Below are 23,459 nucleotides of genomic sequence, written 5' to 3'. Positions count from 1 at the left end.
GCATGGCGGCCCAGCAGTTAAGATAATGGGTTATCAGCTGAAAGTTGGCAGTCCAGACTTGAGACCCGAATGCCACGCATCATAGCGAGCTCCCTTTCCTCACTCCAATTCCTGCCAATTCAGCAGTTCACCTTTCTAATTTATTATTTACTTATTAGATTTGTATGCCGCCCCTCTCCGAAGACTTGGGGAGGGGCGCAACCCCTTAATAAATTCCTCATATTGTGGTGACCCCCAACCATAAGTCTAGTGCCAATTCTCCCAACAGAGCTTTAAGCTGATTGGCAGGAAGGTCAGAGGGACACCCCCACTGCAAACGCCTGATTGATCGGATTGTAAAAATATGTTCCAAGGCGCCAGAATAGAACCTATAGTTCCTAACACTGTGGGAAAATTGTCTTTTCCCATGGTCTTAGGCGATCCCTGTGAAATGGTTGTTCGGCCTCCAAAGGGGTCTTGACCCCCAGGTTGACAACCACTGCTTTTAGAGTCAGCAAGTCTAGCAGAGTAAAATCTGCAGGGACTGCTTTATCTTTAAAAAAAGTAGGAACGTGAGCCAACCAAGCAACCTATCAATAAATCAGCATCAACATGGAAACGTTCAATATGGTGAAAGATGAAATGAATCAATGGAATATCGACTCTTAGACATCAGCAAATTGAAATGGACTGGATTCGGACACTTGCCATTAAAAAGATCATTTACTACTCAGAGCATGGAAAAAACAAAAAAGGAAGGGTAACTCAAGGACACAGTTTGGGTACACTGTCTCAGTGTTTCTATAATATCTCACAGACTTCACTGTAGTGAATTTTTGATTCAATTACAGTGGTACCTCTACCTACGAATGCCTCTACTTACGAACTTTTCTAGATAAGAACCGGGTGTTCAAGGCTTTTTTTGCCTCTTCTCAAGAACCATTTTCCACTTACAAACCCGAGCCTCCGAAACTAACCGGAAAAGGCAGGAAGAAGCCTCCGTGGCACCTCTCTAGGAATCTCCTGGGAGGAAACAGGGCCAGAAAAGGTGGGGAGAAGCCTCTGTGGGGCCTATCTAAGAAGCTCCTGGGAGGAAACAGGGCCTCAACTCTCCCTGTGGTTTCCCCAATCGCACACATTATTTGCTTTTACATTGATTCCTATGGGAAAAATTGCTTCTTCTTACAAACTTTTCTATTTAAGAACCTGGTCACGGAACGAATTAAGTTCATAAGTAGAGATACCACTGTATTATGCACGTTTATGCTTAACCCACTGAAGAAGAATAAGAGTTTGGTGATAGGATTTACAATCAAGTTCAATCCAAAATTGACAGAACATGCAAGATTTTAATGTTATTTTTACCCTGTGTTTATTGCTTTATAAGTAACTCAAGGAGCTGAACGTACATAATACACCTCCCTCCTCCTATTTTCCTTATACCAACCACCCTCTTATGATATGTCGCTTGTAGTTGGAGGCTGGAATGCTAAACTGAGAAAAAGTAAGGAGAAAAATATATCTGGAAAATGTGCCTGGGAAATAGAAATGAAACAGGAGAATTTACCTGTTTCTGCCAAGCCAACGATTTATTTATTGCTAATAGCTTTCGAACAAACAAAAGAATACAGAGAATAAAATTGACTACAATGTTGACACAAGCAAGTAGAAAAACTTAGCAAAGATACAGTGGGGAGCTGACTGTGGAATAGATCACACTCTGCTCATTTGCAAATTTTAAGTCAAGTTAAAGTGGAAGAAGAAAGCTAGCTTCCACAATATGATCTGGAGTTAACATTTTCAAGGAAAACATCGGGAATTACTTTTTTAGAAAACCACAGGAACTCACTGAGTGGAAACCCGAACAAATGTGGCATGAAATAAAATAAGAGATCAAGAAACAGAAAAATAAGCAGAGTCAGAACCAAAGACAAGAAAAAGAAATATCTTAGGAAGGAACTGAAAGAATTTGAAAGAGCTGTTAGAGGAGACTAGAGTATAATGACATTTGTAAAGATATGAAAGATGGAAACAGACATGGAAAATCAAGGAAAATGTTCCAAAAGATTTCTGAACTCAGGAGGTGGTTTCAAGTGTGAAGTTCAAAGCTGCCAATGGACTGACAGTAACTGACTGAAAGAAGATCAAAGATGAAAAGGCATACCAAAATTCTATATACATCAAACAGCAGCATCTAAGACACATTAGAAGGTATTCCCTATTTACAAGAGCCTGTATTAGTAGTTTAACCTAAGTCTTCAGACAGGTCTGACTCTTGGAGTCTTTATTTCGTTTATATCCTATAATTTATAGGAAGTGCTCTCCATGCTACCCTGTGTCAAGCACAGCTTCTTTCATTTTAATTTTCTTAATATTAAGAAAATTATCCTATCCAAAATTGCAATGTGCCTAAAAACTGCTTTCCTTGTGTTTTCAGATAGGATAATTTTCTTAATAGATAGCGGGAATGTGGTTGACGTAATATATCTTGATTTCAGCAAAGTGGGAAAAAAGAGCTGGCTGGGGAATTCTGGGACTTGAAGTCCATGCCTCTTAAAGTGACCACGTTTGAGAAATCCTACTCTGAAAGAGCTCTAGGAGACAAGAATTATAGGAGTCCAGTGAGTTCGTTGCCATTTTTCTGCCAACGCCATGGAGTTTGTGGTCCCTTTGAGGAAGGGCCTAAAGGAGAGATTGTAAGAACCCAGAAGATCTGATATTCCCCAATCTGCCGTAGTGTTGTCCTTCAAAATCCGATGGAGATACCATTCCAACATGGCCCCTTTGTACACGCCAAAAGGACAGTGCCAGGAACCACTAAAACATTAGATCTTAGCCCCCTGATCAACAAATGTTTAGTATGTTTGGTTGAGTGAATGGTGATGAATGTTTTTTTTTAATTATATTAGAGTTTTAAAGTCTTTTTAGCCCTATTAAATGGATTTTTAGACAAGTGTATATGTTGTTCTGATATGTCATGAGCCGCCCCGAGTCCTCGGAGAGGAGCGGCATACAAATCCAATTAATAAATAATAATAAAATAAATAAAACAATGCAAAAAAATAAAATAAAACACCCATTCCCCTTTTAAAGAAAAGTCAACCACAAAGCAAATGCAGCAGTTGAGGGGGAAACTAAGATTGGGTGTTGGGTGTTTTACACCAGAAGCAATACACCTGGCTGGACCATACATGCCTTAAATTCAGGGCTTGTAAGCTGCATCATTGTCCCCTCCTGAATCTGTAGAAACAAGAAGGAGGCCAACACTGCAGCAGCTATGAAAGGTCTTGGGGAAACTCCAGGAAGTATCAGCTGATCACAGAAGTGTCACTTAATATACTTTCAGTTGTTGAATGTTCATCTTTGTCTCAGCTTTGATGATATGCTGGCCAACATGCCCTTTACTTGCCCCTTCTTCTCGATCCACTAACCATTCCTAGCATCATTCTAATATTCTAATATTATTAGTAGATGAAGTAAGATTAGTACTCCAGTCATTACCAAGCTAGATGACTACAGGAATTGATGGAATATCTACAGAAATATGTCAAGCAACAAAGTAAGTATCAACTGAGGTTCTAACCAAACTGCCAGTAAATCTGAACAACTTAATGGGAGAAGTCGTCTTTCTGTTTTATTAATGCCCTGCTCTTTTGAAGAAAATATTCAGGTCCTGCATTCTCCTTGTGTGATACTTTTGTTAAATCGATTTCTGCTGAAACTCCCAGACAATTTACATGAGCCAAATTTTGTTTAGCACTTCAAGGATCCAGAATTTGGTTGGGACACATAGTTTCTAAAAATATCTGCAGAACGTGCACTACAAGTAAATAGGACTTCCTCAGTAACTGAAATAAGTCTCATAACATAATTCCGTTGCAGCTGATAAATTCCTTGCAATTTATCTATCATAGCGGCTGAAAATGATGTGCTTTTTAAACCTACCGGCTGGTGTTGTTAAGGGAGTTCCAGTTTCTTGGCAGTAACCAACAGGTCGAATATATGGACTGCTTGCATCACACCTGCACCAAAGGTTACACATGAGGAAATACAGTTGTACAAACTTTGCGTAATGTTTCTATGCTGAACATTAATGTCAAGGATGCAATAGGACAGGCCAATGGCATCTCCTTTGTAGCCTTCAAGATCCGTAAATCTGTATTATCCAGGATGAGAATGATTTTTTTTTTGTATTCTTGTCCAGTCAGTGAAACAGTGGACGTGATATGCCGGTGTCTGGAGGCTGTTGGGGTCTAGATGGGTGTCAACAGACTCAAACTCAACCCTGATAAGACGGAGTGGCTGTGGGTTTTGCCTCCCAAGGACAACTCCATCTGTCCGTCCATTACCCTGGGGGGGGGGGGAATCATTAACCCCCTCAGAGAGGGTCTGCAACTTGGGCGTCCTCCTCGATCCACAGCTCACATTAGAGAAACATCTTTCAGCTGTGGCGAGGGGGGCAGGCTTGGGGCTATTGAAATTTTAACATCCTGCCCCACCCAATGAGTTTTTAGTTATTTTAAATATTAGATTTGTTATATGTTGTTTTATTGTTGCTGTTAGCCACCCCGAGTCTACGGAGAGGGGCGGCATACAAATTTAATAAATAAAATAAATAAATAAATAAAATAAATAAATGAATGAATGTGTGATCGATGATGTATGAATGTGTTGTTAACTTTCAATTATGGGGATTTTAATATGTAATGTTATTTAAATTTCTATATGTTGTGAGTCGCCCTGAGTTCCAGGAGAAGGGCAGCATAGAAATCAAATTAATAAATAATACATAAATAACAAATTCTTGTTCTTACCAGTAATCATAGCTTTCACCCCAGTTGTCAAAATGAACTAGCAGTCGATTATCCAACATGTCTGCAATGGTTGCAACACACATGAGGGAGGGATTCTTTTTGTCCACTGCCTCTAACTTCATGCCCACCCGAAAACCAGAAGGTGTGACTGGCTATTGGATAGGAGAAAACAGAGAGAGAGAGAAAAAAAAAACCATTGCCCTTAGATGTATTTACTGTATTTTTCAGAGTACAAGACATAACTTCCCTCCCCACAAAAGAGGCTGAAAATTTGGGTGCGTCTTATACTTCAAATGCGGCTTTTTCCCCCAAAGCTTTTTTCCAGCTCTAAAGAAGTACTAACGATCTTCCCAGCTCTCACCGGCTTGCAGGCTTTTTTCATTGCTACTCCCACTGAAGGTTTTTCTAATTCCTAACCTAAAATAACATGCTGAAGCTGACCAGGCTAAGGATGCAAGCCAGATGAATACCTGATAGGTGGATTTTTCCCTATTTTCCTCCCTAAAAACTAAGGTGTGTCTTATACTCTGATGCATCTTATATTCTGAAAAAATACAGTAAGTCTGCACTAAGTTGAAGAAAACCTGATCTTTCTGCTGGATTCACATAAGATTCTAAATCAAAACAGAACATGTTTGATTTTGACTTAATAGGCTGCAGAATTTATGCTTTATGTAAGAAATCATAATTTGAACTATTGGTTTCATGAGAGGGGTGACCTTGACTGTAAGTTCCTAAAACTGTAAAACTGAATGCAAAATTAAAAACATGTTAATTCACTGAAATCTAAATGATTGGCTTAGATGGTGTATAAGTGAGTGAAAGTGACTACTTGACAGAAGGACCAGAAGACCTGAAAAACACTGGATGTGCAACTAGAAAAAGATACTCAGGTGAGCAGCAGAAACATGAATCAATAAATGTTTTCAGCTCAGACACTGAACAAATGCCAGAGATTCTGTGAAACCCAGCTACACTATGCCAGCTGTGCTTGGCTAATTTACTCCTCTGCTCATATAAACACAAACCAATAAACTCTGAATTCTAAACATAACGTCAGCGATAATAAGTTCCTATTTTATTTTGCTGCCTTCTCTTTCAGTGGTTTTGTTTCAATTCTAGGTATTAGCCAAAGGCACCTTGATAACTTTTGTAGAAAAGACATGAAAGAGACAAACTAGAAACTGGCGTTGCTACTCACCGTACTTAGGATCTTGAAGAGGTTTTTGGGGGCAGCCTGAGATTTGCAGGTCTTCAAATATGAAGCCCAGTTAAATTCCCCGTCTTTGTAACCTAGACAAAGAAAAAATAACAATTTTGATTTTTTTTTTAAAAGGCTGTGGCGTACCACAACCTGCATTCTCAGAATTAGAAACAGCATGGGAAGCATTTGAAATTTGCTGTATTTGTGGAACAATTAGGGTATCTAGGCTTTTATAAATATTTTTTTTCTTGTGTTTTAAATACAATAGGGCAGTTGGGAGTCATTAATCTGAGAATTCGGAAGTCCATGTGAAAGAAAATATTTAATTGGATTCAGGACACTTGTATTGTTTTTTTATATGTTGTAAGTCACCCCGAGTCCTCAGAGAGGGGCGGCATATAAATCCAATCAATCAATCAATCAATCAATCAATCAATTAAAAAATAGATACTGAATTCATTAGTTAAATTGTATATTGCTGAAAGAATTTCCAATTATTTAACATTTCTAACGCTCAATTTTAAAGCATGCATTACTTCTTGAATAACAATGTCAATACATGCAAGTTTTACTTCCCAATATATAGTCCTCAGAATAAAACAAAAGATCCTAACTGTTTATTTTCATGATAGCACAAATCCGGGGTGGGTTCTAGTTTCTCTTGCTCCTGGTTTGCTCAGGGACGCCCCACACAGCTGCACACGCATGCACAGGACTTAAAACAAGTAGGCGCCACCGTGAGAACTGGCTCAGTAGCATGGCAGGCCCAGGTCACTGCCTGGGTCGTGCCAGTTCCATAGAACAGGTCCAAACTGGGAGGACCCCACCTCTGGCACAAATCCACCTGAGTGATTTTGGACCAGTCTCTCTCTCTCTCTCTCTCAACCATAGGAGCAAGCAATGGCAAATCATTCCCCAAAATCTTGCCAAGAAAACATCAGAGACTACTCTAGGTAATCATCAGAGTCAACACTGATTTGAAGACCACCCGTAAATATAATAAAAAAATATAGTTAACCTCTCATGAAAAATCGACATCTTATGGCTGTTATACAAACTGGACATGAGGATCAAGCTCACTTCTTTCCTTTTTAACCAATTCAGTGATTTGACACGAGATTAGTCTCTTAATTAAAGCTATCATTTGGTTCAAATATTATTAGTTTAAAGTACGTTTCTCAGGAACAAGCCTTCTCAGGAACAAGATTGTAGTTCAAAAAGAGTTTGTAGAACGTGGGAATAGACTGTTCTTTTGAGGGGGGGAGAGCAAGACATGTCTACTCTCTTCATCACAACATGGAGAAGAAGGGATGAAGAATTAAGGTCTCTAAATAAAGTTGTACTTCAAGATGATCAATCTAGAAATTACCTTCTCTCCTGCAAGATTTCACTTACAAAAGGCTCTGTAGTTCAAATACAGGTTAAGCAAATTGGATTCAATCCAAAGTAACAATTCTGATTAGAATGTTTAGGTAGGTAGGTAGGTAGGTAGGTAGGTAGATAGAGACATACACACACACATACATACACACAGACACATACAATATATACATGCACCCATACAAAGAGATGCATGCAAGCAAGCAAGCATGTCCGCATGTGTTACATGCACACACAAACACAAATACCTTTAGGAGGGAGCAGTTTGTGACCTGTTTTTTCACACCAGCCAACAGGATGGATGTCTGTTGAATCAGCATTAACCCAGAAGTCATAACACTCGGAATAACCATCGAAATGTAATCGTATTCGGTACCCCTGCACCTACAATGCACCACAAATGCAAGATTGTTACCACTTTTGCAAAAACACAAAAAAACCCGTGTGTCAAAAAATTCTGCTCCCATTTCATTTTCAACACATTTAACTTTTAACAGTGGATGCATTAATTTATTGGTGGTGCAACAGTTCACAGACACTGTTTTTGCACCATTTACTTAGTAGAACTCAAGCATCTACAATGAAACTATAACACTAGAGTGGCACAAGCCTTTATTAAAAAACACAGAGAAGAACTGTATAAAAAGCCAACTAAAGATGTTCGGATTGTTGGTCTTATCTGTCAATACCTTTTCATGGTACCAATACTTTTTTTTTAGGGTGAAAAATATTTAGGTGATTTACCAACATTGCCAATATAGTACATTAAAATGTTTTTTAAAAGCCATTCTTTAGTCAGTAGGCATTTCATTAACTTCAGCAGAATTAATTAACTGATCATTGACATGTTTTTCATCTCTCTCCCAGTTATTTTCTTCGTTATTTTAAAAAGTCAAACACGTACCTCAGCAACAGAAAGAACGCAAAATAAAGATGGATGTCCAGGGTCCAATCCTTCAAGCTTCATTCCAACTTTGAATCCATTTTTGTTTTGTGGAAAGGACTGAGACTACGGTAGGAAGAAATAAAATAGTATTTATTTATTCATTCATTCATTTTTTTTATGCCACCCTTCTCCTTAGACTCAGGGCGGCTTACAACATGCATTGTTGTCAGATCAATGTGTGGAAAATAAATTTAAAAAGTGAAGTAGGAATATCAAGTGTATAGTATCCCTTTTCTATAATTAAGGTTTAACTGACATTTTAAAATATTTTCTTGGATTTTTTATGTGGGAGTAAGCTGTTTATAGAAATTAAGGGGTGTTAAAATTTAATTATCAGATCGTGTAGTGATGCCTTAATGACAATCCATGGAGTGCTAATTTCTTAACTGATAAAACACAGATTGCTGTTATGATAGAGTTAATCCTTGGTTACAACTACAGTTGAGTCCAACGTTTCTGTTGCTAGGCAAGACAGTTGTTAAACGAATTTAGCCCCCATTTCATGACTACAGCTCTTAATGTATCACTGCAACTGTTATTGTATTGTTAATTGTTATTGTAAGTTAGTAACACGGTTGTTAAGTGGAATCTGGATTCTCAATAGGCTTTGCTTGTTGGAAGGTCACAAAAGGGGATCACATGATCTTAGGAGACAGAAAAGGCCATAAACATGAACCCCTTGCCAAACATCTGAATTTTGATCATGTAACCACAAGGATGATGCACTGGTAGTAAGTGTGAAAAAGGGTCATATGTTGCTTTTTTCCCCCAGTACTGTTGTTAACTTCAAATGGTCATTAAATGAATGGTTGCAAATTGAGGACTACTTGTGCTCAAGATATTGCTACACTCTGGAGATGGAAATAAACCTAACTAACTTGTTAGTTCAATTAGAATGAGTGCAGAGAAGAGCAACAAAGATGATTAGGGGACTGGAGGCTAAAACATATGAAGAAAGGTTGCAGGAACTGGGTATGCCTTGTTTAATGAAAAGAAGGACCAGGGAAGCCATGATAGCAGTCTTCCAATATCTCAGGGGTTGCCACAAAGAAGGAGTCAACCTATTCTCCAAAGCACCTGAGGGTAGAAGCAATGGGTGGAAACTAATCAACAAGAGAAGCAACTTAGAATTAAAGAGAACTTTCCTGACAAAGTTCCTGATGGAACAATTTGCCTCCAGAAGTTGTGAATGCTTCAACACTGGAAGTTTTAAAGAAGATGTTGGATAACCATTTGTCTGAACTAGTGTAGGGTCTCCTGCCCAAGCAGGGGGTTGGACTAGAAGATCTCCAAGATCCCTTCCAACTCTGTTGTTGTTGTTGTTATTATTATTAGTAGTAGTATTATTATAAATAGAACAGGGGAAAATGGAGGGAAATTGCTAGAATGCTTAATTTGACTCTTACACACTTGGATATCCTAACTATGGATTCATATCCTAAATTTTAATTAGCTCACACCATGATATGATATAGTCTGAACTGAACGTCTGAATCTGACCTGGCGAAGCATCAGACCAAGAGATAATATTATTCTGAAATTTGGACTTGGGCAAACATTAAATAAAACTTTGCTGACACTGAAGGACTTTTAAAAATTTTGCTCGCTCACTCACTCACTCATTCATTCATATGCTGCCCATCTCACTATCAAATGACACCGGATGGCTTACAATGTCATAAAATAGCAATATAAAAACATTAGGAAGATTTAAAAATATTTCTGAAAATTCCTCTAAGAAGCTGAGCTTTACATACAAAAATTTGCAATGAAATATGGTTCAAATCAAGCAACTTCCCAATGCTGCATTTTACTTGAAGAAATTGAAATAATGTGAACATAGCACATGAAGGATGCTGTGTTCACATTTTCTAGGATTTGGTTTTGTGCATATTGTTAGATATGGCAATTGGCTGCTACTTGTACCCTCACTTGTAATGATTACTTTTTAATAAGATAATCTACAACATGCTAAAAAAAAGTCAAGGGCCAATTAATGTCAGCACTACGCTAATTACCAAAGCTGAAAACTAGCTTTACGCAGTTGCTGGCTGAGATATGATACTGGTGTCGAGCAATTTCATAGACACAAATTAAAACAGGGGTTATGGGTAAAATTAAAATGTGAAGAATAAAGATTAAACCACTTACAATAGTTAATTCACACATTATCCTTTTAACAAGCAAGATGCAACGCACACACACACACACACAAACACAAACACGTTCACACAGAATCCCTTTCCATACAAAAACTGATAGAGGTTTGCCTTGTTCTTTCCTTCTGATGCCCAGCACTTCGTCCCAACAAGAAACCTTGATCCTAGTTGCAACTTCTCTCTGCTGAACTCAAAGTAAATGCGGTGCGAAGATTTATGGTACAAGCATTTGTAAGGAATGTTGAGATGTGTTTCCCTGCTTGGATGTCATGAGGAATCTAGTAGCTAGTAATGAGCCGAGGTGGCACACTGGGTAGAGTGCAGTACTGCAGGCCACTAAAGCTGACTGTATATCTGCAGGTCAGGGATTCAAATCTCACTACTGGCTCAAGGTTGACTCAGCCTTCCATCCTTCCGAGGTGGGTAAAATGAGGACCTGGATTGTGTGGGCGATATGCTGGCTCTGTTAAAAAGTGCTATTGCTAACATGTTGTAAGCTGCCCTGAGTCTAAGGAGAAGAGTGGCAAAAAAATAATAATAGAAAGAATAAATAAATAAATAAATAGATAGATAAATAGATAAATAAATAAATAAATAAATAAATAAATAAATAAATAAATAAATAAATAAATATTGTGTTCGTACAGGCAGTTATGAAAGAATGAAGGAGGTGAAGTAATACTCAGCTCCATATCAACAAATTCTATTCAGAAAGATGCACAACCATTATTAATAATATAAAATATGAGCGTGTTTGGAGCTTTATGCATTTCTTAGAATTATGATGGACCCAGGCTTGTCTCTGCAGCATTGAGAAAATCACCTTAGTTGTCCCAAAGGTGTTTTTTCAAGAGGCAACTGGACTTTTGAGGGGTTTTTTGAAGATGAAACAACCTCTAAAAAACTCCGGAAAGTCCAATTGCCTCTTGAAAAAAAAAGCATCCTCAGAACAATCAATGACTTGGATGTCTGAGAATCTCCACAGACAGGTCACTTTATTATGGACTTATTGCTTCCAATAAAAGAGCTCTTTAAGGGAACAGATGTGTAAGGTTTCAATATACTTAATCTCATTACAGGATCTGTGTTTTTTAGTTTCCCACCCACAAAAATATCTGGTTCTTCTAGGGCAGTGATGGCGAACCTTTTTTGGTTCACGTGCCAAAAAAGGGGATTGTGGTCAGATGTGTGCGTGCCCATACCCATAATTCCATGTGGGGTCCCCCACACATGCGTGCGTGACACCACAACCATCCTGCTCCCAGCACGCAATGGCAAGCCCGTTTTTCACCTTCAACCTTCCTCCAAGTTCCTAGAAAGGCTCTGGAGCTTGGAGGAGCAAAAAAATAAACAATGGAACTTCCGGTTCAACTGGAAGTTGACAAACAGAAGGTTTCCAGCCTCCGGGGGACTTCCAGGGGGTGGGGAAGGCCGTTTTCACCCTCCCCAGGCTCCTAGAAAGACTCTGGAGCTTGGGGAGAGCAAAAAACGGGCCTTCCTCACCCCGTCCGGAGACTGAAAACAGGCTGTTTTCCAACTCCTAACAGGCCCAGAAGGCCTAAAAATAAGCTGGCCGGCACACGCATGTGATCCGGACCTGAGCTCGTGTGCCCACTGATATGGTTCCACATGCCACTTATGGCACGAGTGCCACAGGTTCACCATCACGGTTCTAGGGCAATGCAAATAAATTCAGATACAGGTGGTCCTCAACTTGTTCAGTGAATCTGGCTTTCCCATTGACTTCACTCACCAGAAGGTCGTGAAGATGATCACATCACCCAGGGACACGGCAAAAACGCCATCAATATGAGCCAGTTGCCAAGCATCTCAATTTTGACCACGGGGATGTTGCAACGGCTTTAAGTGTGAATACAGCCATATGTCACTTTTGTTGACAAATGGTTGTTACAACAGCCATTTCTATTATAACTTAATTGCTGTGTGCTGTAAATTGCGGTGTGCTAAATATTGGTCTATGCATTATGGTTTTATATGGAACTGTGTAATCCTAATGGTTAGCTGCTGTATGTGTAGAACTTTATATGATTGCTTGACTTGGACATGTATGTAGCTGAGTGTTTATTGATTACTCTATTGTATACATTGTGAATAATATTTATATTCTTACTTATTAGTCTGTGTTATTGGCTGAGCAACCACCACTGCCATTATAACATTGGTTATAAGCCCAGTGTGGATTGCTAACAGAACAGTCACAAAACCGATGGTTGTAAATTGAGGACTATCTGTATTCAAACTCCACCCCAAGAAAAAAATACTTAGGAGATTGCAAACCTCTTTGAAAAGTTTCAAGGGAGCAGCTGGCATTCGTTCTTCTTCTAAGTATGTCATCCAGTTCCAAACGTTCTTCTTTGCAGGAACAGCTGAGAAATCAAAGATAGAATGGGGGGAAAATTGCTTCTGGAAGACTGACGGTGAAACCACAAAAGCCCATGGAAAGAGTAATGTGGGACAAGCAATAGAACACTTGTCATGATGTACTTATGCAATTGGGTAAAACATTGTGATGAAAATGTACAGTTGTTAAGTGAATCATTGTAGCTATTAAATGGATGTTAAGTTACTCTGGCTGCTTGTCAGAAGGTCGCAAAAGGGGATCACATAACCTTGGGACACAATAACAGTTGTAAATACTGTACTGTATATACCAGCTGCCTGAATTTTGATCACGGCCATGGGGATGCTGCAACGTACAACGGTCATAAATGTTTTAAATGGTCATGGGTTGCTTTTTTTCAATGTCGCAACTTCTAATGGCCACTAAATGAATGGTTGTAAGTCAAGGACTACAAGTGATACATTTCACGGACTATACAGATAAGTGTAAAATTGATGGAATGTTCTTTGTAACATTAGTACACTGGGTATTATCGCAGAGGTTGGCAAAGTGCTGAATTTATAGCAGTGTTTTGCCACGGAACAGTTAAAGATCAGTTTTGCACCCTTACCTTGCTTCATTGATTTTGCATTCTTGCGGTTTTTCGGATTCAATTTATTCTTTTCCTAGATAATACAAACCAGATGAAAATACACTGACATTTTTCATATATAGTTGAACACCATTTTCATTCTTTCGCAATGTTTATTTTTTGCTTAGTATTTTAAACCACCAGCAGAAATATAGAATATAAATGAAACAAATAAACTAAATACATTGCAATACATTATCTGCCATCTAGAGCAAAAGAACCATTTTAAACTTTCTAAGGCAGTAGTTTTCTCTGATGGCTAAATTTCAACATGCCACCTAATTTCTAATTTCAGTAATGAAATGGTGGTATGTGTTACTTTTCAAAATCTGATTCTGCAATAATTTTTTTTCTGATAAAAGAGCAAATAAGCAAGATTTTCAATAATGTCCTTTCCCCCCTTTTGGTTTAATGTAAAATCACAATGTTATCAGATTTAGAAATATACAATATGTCCAATAATATTTTCCCCCTTTTGGTTTAATGTAAAATCACAATGTTATGAGATTTACATGTATACAATGTGTATATTTTGGTTTGATTTATTTGACACAATTAATAATCTATTGTTCAAAAAAATAAAGGGAACATTCAAATAACACATCCTAGATCTGAATGAATGAAATATTCTCCTTGAATATTTCATTTGCACAACTAGTCCATTTGCACAACAGCATGTGAAATTGATTGTCAATCAGTGTTGTTTCCTAAGTGGACAATTTGATTTACAAGATTGATTTACTTGGAGTTATATTCTATTGTTTAAGTGTTCCCTTTATCATTTTGAGCAGTGTATTTCTAAAACTATTACTTAAATGTAAAATGATTAATTTAATTTACATAGTCAATTCTTATCACTACAAGTTTCGTTATAGCCTTCTGGCTACTATTTCAATTAAAGAAATCGCATTTAATTACCTCCTCGTCGTCTCCATTTTCTTCTTCTTCAGAATCTAAAAGCAGTTTCCTTTTCCTTCGAAGCCGCTTGGAGGGTCTATCGGTTTCACGAATCTGACTGTTATTTGTCTGTTTCCCACAGTTGGTGGTATTGTCCTTAGATAGTCTACCAAAAGGTGCAATTACATGCACTTAGAAAACATTGTATTTATGACATCAATGGTTAACATATATTAAATCTGCACTATTTTCTTCTCTACAAACTTACCAATTTAAAAAATACTGTGAGGGTTGACTACATTCTCTGGAGGTAATGTGCATGGAGGTATGTATGTGACTTTTTCTGATATTGCCCACTCTCATTCATAGGTTGTTATCATCATCATCATCATCATCATCATCATCATCATTATTATTAATTAGATTTGTATGCCGCCCCTCTCCATAGACTCAAAGCCTGCGGGCTGAATCTGGGCTGCGAGTGCTTATATCTGCCCCGTGGGGTCACCCTGGGAAGGGCCAGATGTGGTGCCTCTGCCAGCGAAAATGGAGCTCGCAAGGGCCGTGCATAGCCCTCCTGAGCTCCATTTTCACTGACAGAGGGTTGCAAGAGGCCATCGCAGCCAAAAACGGAGCTTGGGATCCCTTTTTCACTGGCAGAGGGCTCAGGCCACTATAAGCGCTCCTGACACAAGTGACATTGAGCTGGTCATACCCACCGTGGCCATGCCTCCTGCTCCTCCAAGGTCAAACATAACCTTGCTGCAGCCCTCAATGAAATCGAGTTTGACACCACCAGGGTAGATAATCAGCAATGGTACTTCAGCATGCATTTAGGGTTGTGTTCCATTTATCATTGCTGATTTGTCTGTATTATTGCTCTTTAATTCTTTATTTTTACATTATTGACAAAGTAACTTATTAAAATCTTCTGAATGATCCCATCTAGGCACTAAGGCATGTGGATTGTAAGCCACAAGAATGGTTTAAAGTAGAGCATTAAATCAACTGCTTAGCAAACAGTTGTCAATCTTAGTTCTACATTCCAATCTGATTTTTGTTTTTGTTTGTTTTTGTTTTGTCTGCTCAAGAAAGAGTGGCTATTCTCCATTTGGAAAGCACACATTGCATTTATCCTAAGCTAACTAGAAAGCTTTAACAAACCCTCAATTGACATATCAGTCTGACTTAACAAGATATATGAATATGGCTTAGTATTAATTTCCCCTAAATAGAAATGCATGGATTTTATGGACACGAAAACCACAGACACAGATTATGCCACTTGAAGCATTTGCCCAGAGTTGCACTGATGAGGTGGGTGATCATATAAACCGAAATAAATGAGCACATATATTGTGTAACTGCACACAGAATGTATAATATAATATCCTACAATGGGGGGGGGGGATCCAGGAGGGGCACTGCAAAGTTTTTAAAAAAGAATTTCATTTTCTTTTAAGACCATAAGAGCTAGGTCTCCTTTTTCTGTTTTCTTCTGAAACTATGAACACCAATTCCCATTTTAAATTTTAAATTTTATAAAAAAGTAAAGCAAACTGAGATTCCCCTGCTACTAATATTCTGCTACTGATATTGATTTTTATATGATTGGGTCATTTATACAGTCCCATTTCTTGCCCTCCTTTTGGTTCTCAATATCCTTTCTAAAACATGGACATGAGAATCCAGAAGCTTTTTAGAAATGATTTTACATGGATGTGAACCTTTCATCCCCTTTATTTCTTTGAAAGCAGGGGTGTCAAGCTCAAGGCCCATGGGTCAAATTAATTCACAAGGTGTTTAGATCTGGCCTGTGGGACCCACCCTAAAAACAGCAGACGGGTTGTTTTCAGCCACAACAGCCTCCTGCAGCCCACTGCCATAAAAGCTTCATTTTCACTGGCAGAGGGCTGCAGGCCATCGCGGCTGTTTTAAAGTGACTTTTCCAACATAGATGTACCACTACTATTGTTATTTGGTCTTTAATATGCAAAGATATAGTAAATTCTTGACTTACGATCACAACTGAGCTCCAAATTTCTATTTCTAAGACATTTGTTAAGTGAATTTCACTCTATTTTATGATCTTTCTTCCCACAGTTGTTAAGCGAATTGTTGCAGTTGTTAAATTAGTAAACAAGGTTTCTGTAAAATCCGATTTCCCCACTGACTTTACTTGTCAGAAGGTCACAAAAGTTAAGTTGGAATGGTCAGCAAATGGACTGTTAAAAGTTGAGGACTACCTGTAAATGCAGATTATATCCTAAGACTATATCCATGTTAAGATGCATTTTAATGAAACGAAGAAAGCAAGCAAAAGGTATCACCTGTCTTTACTCTCCTGATGAGAATTCTCAAAAGTCTCCATTTGTCCCAGATTGATAGTCTTGAGTCTAGAATGATTCCTGTCTTTGAATTCTGCAAAATCCAAGAGTCTGCAATGGAAAAAAAAAATACTTCAAATATTTATTACATAACAAATTCCCTCTCTCTGCTTTTTCAGCCTTTCATTTGAATCTCACAAACTCCTGCAACTGAACTAATCACCATGGATTTTAATGAAAATGCTACGCCACTCATACCTAAGCCCAAAATCACAAACAGCTGACATATCTGGTGATATTTTAATTGTGGAAGCAACCTCTGAGATGAGAGGTCTGAAAATTTGTTAAACGCCTCTGGATACTCATTTACATTGAAAAATTTCAGAGGAGAAAGCTATGTGTATAATTTGCAACAACAGGAGAATGTTTTAGTACTTTAAAGAATAACAAATGACTTTAACAGTTGTTATAGACGTTTCATTAAAAAAAGCCCTTTAAGGACACAGTCAAGAAATGAGTGATTGAACTAAGGATGAGGACTTAATTGAATTTCAGTGTTTCTTTCTAACTAAGATGAATTTTTTAAACTCGAATAATGTTTAATAAAATTGAGAGTTACAATATATTGTAACTATGTATTGTAACCCTCTAAACAAAGTACAGTATTATATTACAGTTGAATAAGAGATTTTTTAAAAAACATAAAATACATGTACAACAGTTGCGGGTTCTAAACCCAGTTGCTACCGGTTTACTCATGAGCGCGCATGCGCAATGCTTCTGTGCATGTGCAGAAGTGTCTCAGGTGGGTGACCAGAGCCTTCCGCTGCTGCCGCTACCTGTTCACAGAACTGGGCCGAACCGGGAGCAACCCATCACTGATGTACAGTTGTTGGTTTTAGTCTTTTATGCAATAATAATAACATCTGAATGGAAGAGTAAATTATATTCAACTAAGCAGGGGTTTCCAACTTCAGTGTAGTGAACCATTCATTTATGCAAATGTATAGACCCAGGTTGAAAAAGAATATAATTTGATGCACAAGCTTGGAGATACAGAAAAAAATGAGAGTTGAGATCAGATTTCATTATTAAGCAGTAAAAAATATCCCTGGAAGGTGTCTCATTAATCCAAGGCAAAGATTAAGACAAAACTCACTCCCCCAAGAAAAATTAAGCCATAGTCAACAAATTGTAAAGCTTCCAATACATGCTTTTAGAAGTTTGGTTATGATGTTATATATAATCAGTCTGTGAAATTTTGCTGCAGACACTGATAAGGTGATCCACTATTAGTATTTATATTTATAGTATTTATAAAATTTATTAGTACACATTTTACCATAGAGTAACTTAGGGCATTTTATAGTTACACAAAATCTAAAACAAAAAAAAAAATTAAAAACAAATATTAAAACCAGGTGGAGTGGGAGGGTGGTAGGTGGGATCTGATATTACTCAATCAACCACCTCCATTATGCTCATTCCCAACAATTTTGGAAGACATTTCCATCAAAGAAAGGTAAGGCAAACGCTATTTTGAAAATAATTTCTGAAGTATTACCACTATGTCATTAACACATATGGAATAAGTATTAATTTACTTCAGCATTCATGGTGCAAATATTATTGGCATAACATGAAGCAAACTACAAAAACCTAGGTGTGACAAGAGAATTCCATACACATGGTCCTATAAATATATTTTTATATTTAGTCTATATTTATAGGGCCATGTGTGTGAAATCCAAATCTGAAAAGAGAAAAATGCCAGTGTCTCGTGGATTGAAATGGGCTCAGAAGAGCATGTTGATATTTATTCATATAGTTCAAAATACCATCGTGGATTTTCCAAATGTGTGGGATTTAGCTCTCAAAATGCTAAGAAAAGACACAGAGGTTGAGAAATTCTAAAAGTAGAAATCCATTCTTTTGGAAATCTTCCAGGTTGGGAAAAACTGTTTCAGTATATACAGTAAAAATCCAAAGAAAAAAAAAACCCCAATGTTTTTTCTATTAATCAGATAACAAGTTGTAATTGTAATAGCCACTCCGGGTCGCTGGAGAGGGGCCGCATGCAAATCTAATAAATAAAATAAATAAATTCTTTAGCTATCCTTAAAGAGTGTAAATAACATTTCTACTGCATAATTTATATCTCTACATAGGCTCCTTTTAATACTTAATTAGTATCTGCTATTGTTTACCAAGTCATTATTTTTATTCAATATTAAACATTAAATTATAATGATTTCAGTATGAGAGATTTAAGAAGGTGCCTTAAATCCAAGTTGATCTGTTTTTGATTGGCTGTTATCCCACTTTGGCAATAGACATGTTAGCAAGTTTAAAGGACAATAACATATTTTAAAATAGAGAAGTACATGATAGAAAACTAAGTATGCAAACCCCTGAAAAATAAGGGAAGATCCTTTTGGTTTTAATTAGATTATAGCAGCTAAATATTATTATATAATTTGTTCCACAATTAAATTGATTTATCCCAGGTCAATATAACAGCATCCTACTAAAAAATGCAGCTCAGAAAAATTATTGGTCAATAGATATGCACTGACCCAATGATTTTTATTAATGGAACAACAAGAGAATGCACACAGGGGAGGGGGTGTTAAAATCATGACCTCAGCACAATTATATATAAAAATAAAATAAAATTACATGGAGGAGATGATTGTATTATTGAACAATATGAGTCTTTAAATTAATCAACTGATTAAATATCCCTGTTATTATAAAAATGTGCCTAAACTAAGTTTAAACATCATTTTCTGTGGTTCTGAGTATGAGGTCAGTAAAAACATTCTCTGGAGATATTTCTATTGTTGAATTTTTGGTGCTCTCTGAGCTTGGCTGCTTGCTTGCAGAAATCAGCCGTCAATAGATAACATAGATATAAACCACATTTACATCCCAATGAAAAAAGAGAACAAAAATGCTAAGAAGGAAACAAAAGGACCAGAACATATCTTCTCCATCAATCAACTCTAGATAAACAGGGATTAATCAGAAAACAATAATCTAATCAAGGAACTATCAAGAAAATCACATCTCCACAAACACTGGCAAAACAAGCTACTGGGCTGAAAAGAGGAGAGCAAAGCAAACCCTACACTCAGTTTCACTGGCTATGTTACCCAGTGAGTTAATGGAAGGTCTGTAAGCAAATGTAAAAGCTCAGAGATTAGCTTGCAAGGACCTTGCAGGGTTCAACTCTGAAGTACACGCATTCTGTTCTATTGGATAGTGGTATTTCATAATAGCTAAATGAATAAATAAAATCCTGTAATGCTACTTAGCACTAAATGATACAGTATTAAGAAAGGCTGATAAAGAAAGGAAGCCTTTATCAGAGTAAACTAAATAAAGCATATAATGCAGTAGAGCTTTTGCCTCACAATCAGGAGCTTGTGAGTTCAATCCTAGGTAGAGGCAGATATAGGGCCTCCTGCTTGGGCAGGGGGTTGGACCAAATGACTTGCAAGGTCTCTTCCAACTTTGTTAATCAGTTAAAGTTGCAGTACATGAAACACTATTATGTGTCTAATAAAATCTGCCTATATGAAGGCACAACTCCGCAGTGGGTGACTGCAAAGAAACACAATCCTTCCATCTCTCTCCCCCACACCAACCATCTTGCCAAAACCTATCCTTCCATTCCCCCCACCCCAAATCACAACTAATGAAGTTTCTTGGGTGACAAACAAAAACGTTTTGTTCTTCTTCCTCAAGGAAAAAAACCAGTCCAGTTGCCTTTTGAAAAGCATCTTTCGGACAGCCCTAAAAGGTGGGGCTAAGAGTACGTTATTCAACAGGTAAAACATATGGAAAAAGTTCTCAAACCAGATTCTGACCAACTCAAAGCTACAGCTACTAATCCACAATGCTGTCCAATATCATATATCCACAAATATCATAAAGCTAAATACTGTTTCAAGCTTCCATCTATCTATATCAATGCAGAAGCAGTGGGAGATTTAGAGGTGGGTTCCTCCTGGTTCGCACCAGTTCTGTAGAACCAGTAGGAAACATCTCGTGACATCACGAAGCCTGTTCTGATGGTGCCAGTCCGTGGATGTCGCCTCTTCTTTGGGGGAAATTCAATGGTGAAAAATGTAAGACTCTACATTTAAGCAAGACAAACAAAATGCACAGGTACAGTACATGTGGTACCTTGCCCAACAATAGTAACTATGAGAGGGATTTATTTTTATTTATTTATTTATTAGATTTGTATGCCACCCTTCTCCGTAGACTCGGGGCAGCTAACAACAATATCTTGGAGTCCTAGTGGACAACCATTTAAATATGAGCCAGCAATGTACAGCAGCTGCCAAAAAAGCCAACACAGTTCTAGACTGCATTAATAGAGGGATAGAATCAAGATCACGTAAAGTATTAATACCACTTGGTAAGGCCACACTTGGAATACTGCATCGCCACAATGTAAAAAGGATGTTGAGACTCTAGAAAGAGTGCAGAGAAGAGCAACAAACATGATTAGGGGACTGGAGGCTAAAAGATATGAAGAACGGTTGCAGGAACTGGGCATGGCTAGTTCAATTAAAAGAAGGACTAGGGGAGACATAATAGCAGTGTTCTGATATCTCAGGGGTGGGCACAAAGAAGAGGGAGTCAAACTATTTTCCAAAGTTCCTGAGGATAGGACAAGAAAAAAAGGGTGGAAACTAATAAAGGAGAGAAGCAACTTAGAACTAAGAAGAAATGTCCTGACACTTAAAGCAGTTGTTCAGTGGAACTATTTGCCTCCAAGGGTTGTGGGTGCTCCAACACTGAACATTTTTAAGATGTTGGATAACCATTTGCATGAAGTGGTGTAGGGTTTTCTGCCTAAGCAGGGGGTTGGACTAGAAGATCTCCAAGGTCCCTTCCAACAATTTCTATTTCTATATATAAGATACCATTCCAAAGAATTCCAAACTCACCTTCCTTTATTTCATTACTGCATGAATATAAAAACTTGCAAAAATACTCATTTTAGAGTTCATGGACTAAAATGTGTGGAGCTAGTTTTCTCTCTATTCAGCTTTCTAATGGTATAATAGCTGTTTTATGCTCATAGTGATATGGGACTATTATTGGATTATTGTGCCAATAATTATGCAACTATTTTGTAGAAAATAACTGAATTGGAAAACATGCCTTATCTTAAATAACACTAATGAAAAATGACTACCTTTGCACAAATTCTTAATCATCTTTTGGCAGCAAACTGCATTACACTTAATCAAGAGTAGAGGTATAGATAGCCAATTTATTTCATCTTCTAGATAGAAAAAAATAATTTCATTTCTATGGGCTCGATGTCTGTTATTGTCTGAAGATAGAACATCATGCCACTCACTTTAATTACAAAGACATCCTTTGAAGCATAAATGTCTTCTGGTCTGAAGAACCATACATGATTAGTGAGGCTCAATCTCGTTAACAACTTGGTGCAGTTAACAACAAACAGTTCCTCCAATTTGTAACACTTAAGAATTATTGACTTTAATGATAGCAAAGCACAATTTATGATTAACAGTAGATCTATAGGTCCACAGTAAGGAGTGGGTTATGCTCTGTTTATATTCCAGTGGTTTGCCCTGTCCACGTTGGTGAAGGTAGATGTTCTTTGATTGGGCTGTTTATAATCTTGGCTTCTTTGGCAGTTTCTGATTGGGATATTGTTTATTTGATGGTTGGTCTGATGTTAATCTTGGAGTTAATCTAAAGTGCTGACTGTTGGTGGGGAGGTGCTGTATTTTGGTCTTTTTATTTCCTTTTTATCTCTTTTGCAGTCTGTAGACAGGGATGGGCTACCAAAATTTTTACTATCACACTATGGCCATGGCTTATGCAGGACACCCTGCATTTTCTTTCAACATCTTTCAGTTCAAATTGGGTGCTCTAGGGTGGAGCTCCATTTTCGCTACCCCACTGCATCCCCCCCCCCACATGGCAGTAGTCCACCCCTGTCTGTAGATATTACTTATATCTAATTTGACAGAGTGCCAAGCTTCTAGAAATTCCTTAGAACACTGGCACTTTAGATTTGGCTTGGTCTAGGATGGTCATGTTCTCAATTGAAACGATGGTTAAGTCTGTTCATATGTTGTGAATTTAGAGTTTTCATCATGTCTACTGATTGCTAGTTGGTGTTCATGGATTAGTTCTGCCAATTTTCTGCCTGTTTGTGCTATATAATGGCTGTTGCAGTCATTGCACTGTAATGTTAATTATTTAGTGCTACTTTTTAGTACCAACTATCAAAAACTGACATCACCATAATAGGTGTGATACAATATCAAGTTCTATGTCCCAAAAATGCTTTTCCAAAAGGCAACTGGACATTCTTGGTTTCTTTTTTCTTGAAAACATTTAGCTTTTTATCCAAGTTTTTTTTAGTTCTGAAGAAGCTTCTTCACTAAGAATTGAAATGTTTTCAAAGAAAAAAACCAAGAAAGTCCACTTGCCTTTTGGAAAAGCACCGTTGGGACAATGGTGGTCTGGATGATTGAGAATCTCCAAGTCCTGTGGTTTTAATTAGTATTGAAAAGTCCAGAAGAATCACATAACTAGCATTCTTTCCATATAGTCTTCAGGAGGTCATCCAGGAGTAAAGCATCCAATTTTTTCCAGTGCATGCCAAACCCAAACTGGGTATTAGATCCATTCCTCTCTAAGCATGAATTTCCTCCAAAGTCACAGAACTAAGAATCTACTACACTCAACAATATTG

At 37.6% G+C, this 23,459-nt stretch overlaps 1 protein-coding gene across 4 annotated transcripts in view; it reads right to left on the bottom strand.

The window, feature by feature from the left end:
- Positions 1-23,459, bottom strand: part of LOC139174111 (lethal(3)malignant brain tumor-like protein 4) — a 72,180-nt gene that overhangs the window by 42,434 nt on the left and 6,287 nt on the right. For all 4 annotated transcript variants that reach the window (XR_011560302.1, XR_011560303.1, XM_070764200.1 and 1 more), the window contains exons 2-10: positions 16,703-16,810; positions 14,394-14,538; positions 13,455-13,509; positions 12,781-12,869; positions 8,282-8,386; positions 7,626-7,761; positions 5,995-6,086; positions 4,794-4,945; positions 3,925-4,001 (exon numbers count right to left, since the gene is read on the bottom strand). Coding sequence is in view for 2 of the 4 variants with exons in the window: in XM_070764200.1 (XP_070620301.1) it covers positions 3,925-4,001; positions 4,794-4,945; positions 5,995-6,086; positions 7,626-7,761; positions 8,282-8,386; positions 12,781-12,869; positions 13,455-13,509; positions 14,394-14,538; positions 16,703-16,743 (892 nt within the window). In the remaining 2 variants the exon portion in view is untranslated. The remainder of the gene's footprint in view (positions 1-3,924; positions 4,002-4,793; positions 4,946-5,994; positions 6,087-7,625; positions 7,762-8,281; positions 8,387-12,780; positions 12,870-13,454; positions 13,510-14,393; positions 14,539-16,702; positions 16,811-23,459) is intronic.

This window comes from Erythrolamprus reginae, chromosome 11 (genome assembly GCF_031021105.1).
Source record: "Erythrolamprus reginae isolate rEryReg1 chromosome 11, rEryReg1.hap1, whole genome shotgun sequence".
NCBI classification, from domain to species: Eukaryota; Metazoa; Chordata; class Lepidosauria; order Squamata; family Dipsadidae; genus Erythrolamprus; species Erythrolamprus reginae.
Note: the sequence above shows the minus strand (reverse complement) of the source record. Positions and strands in the feature narration are given on the sequence as shown.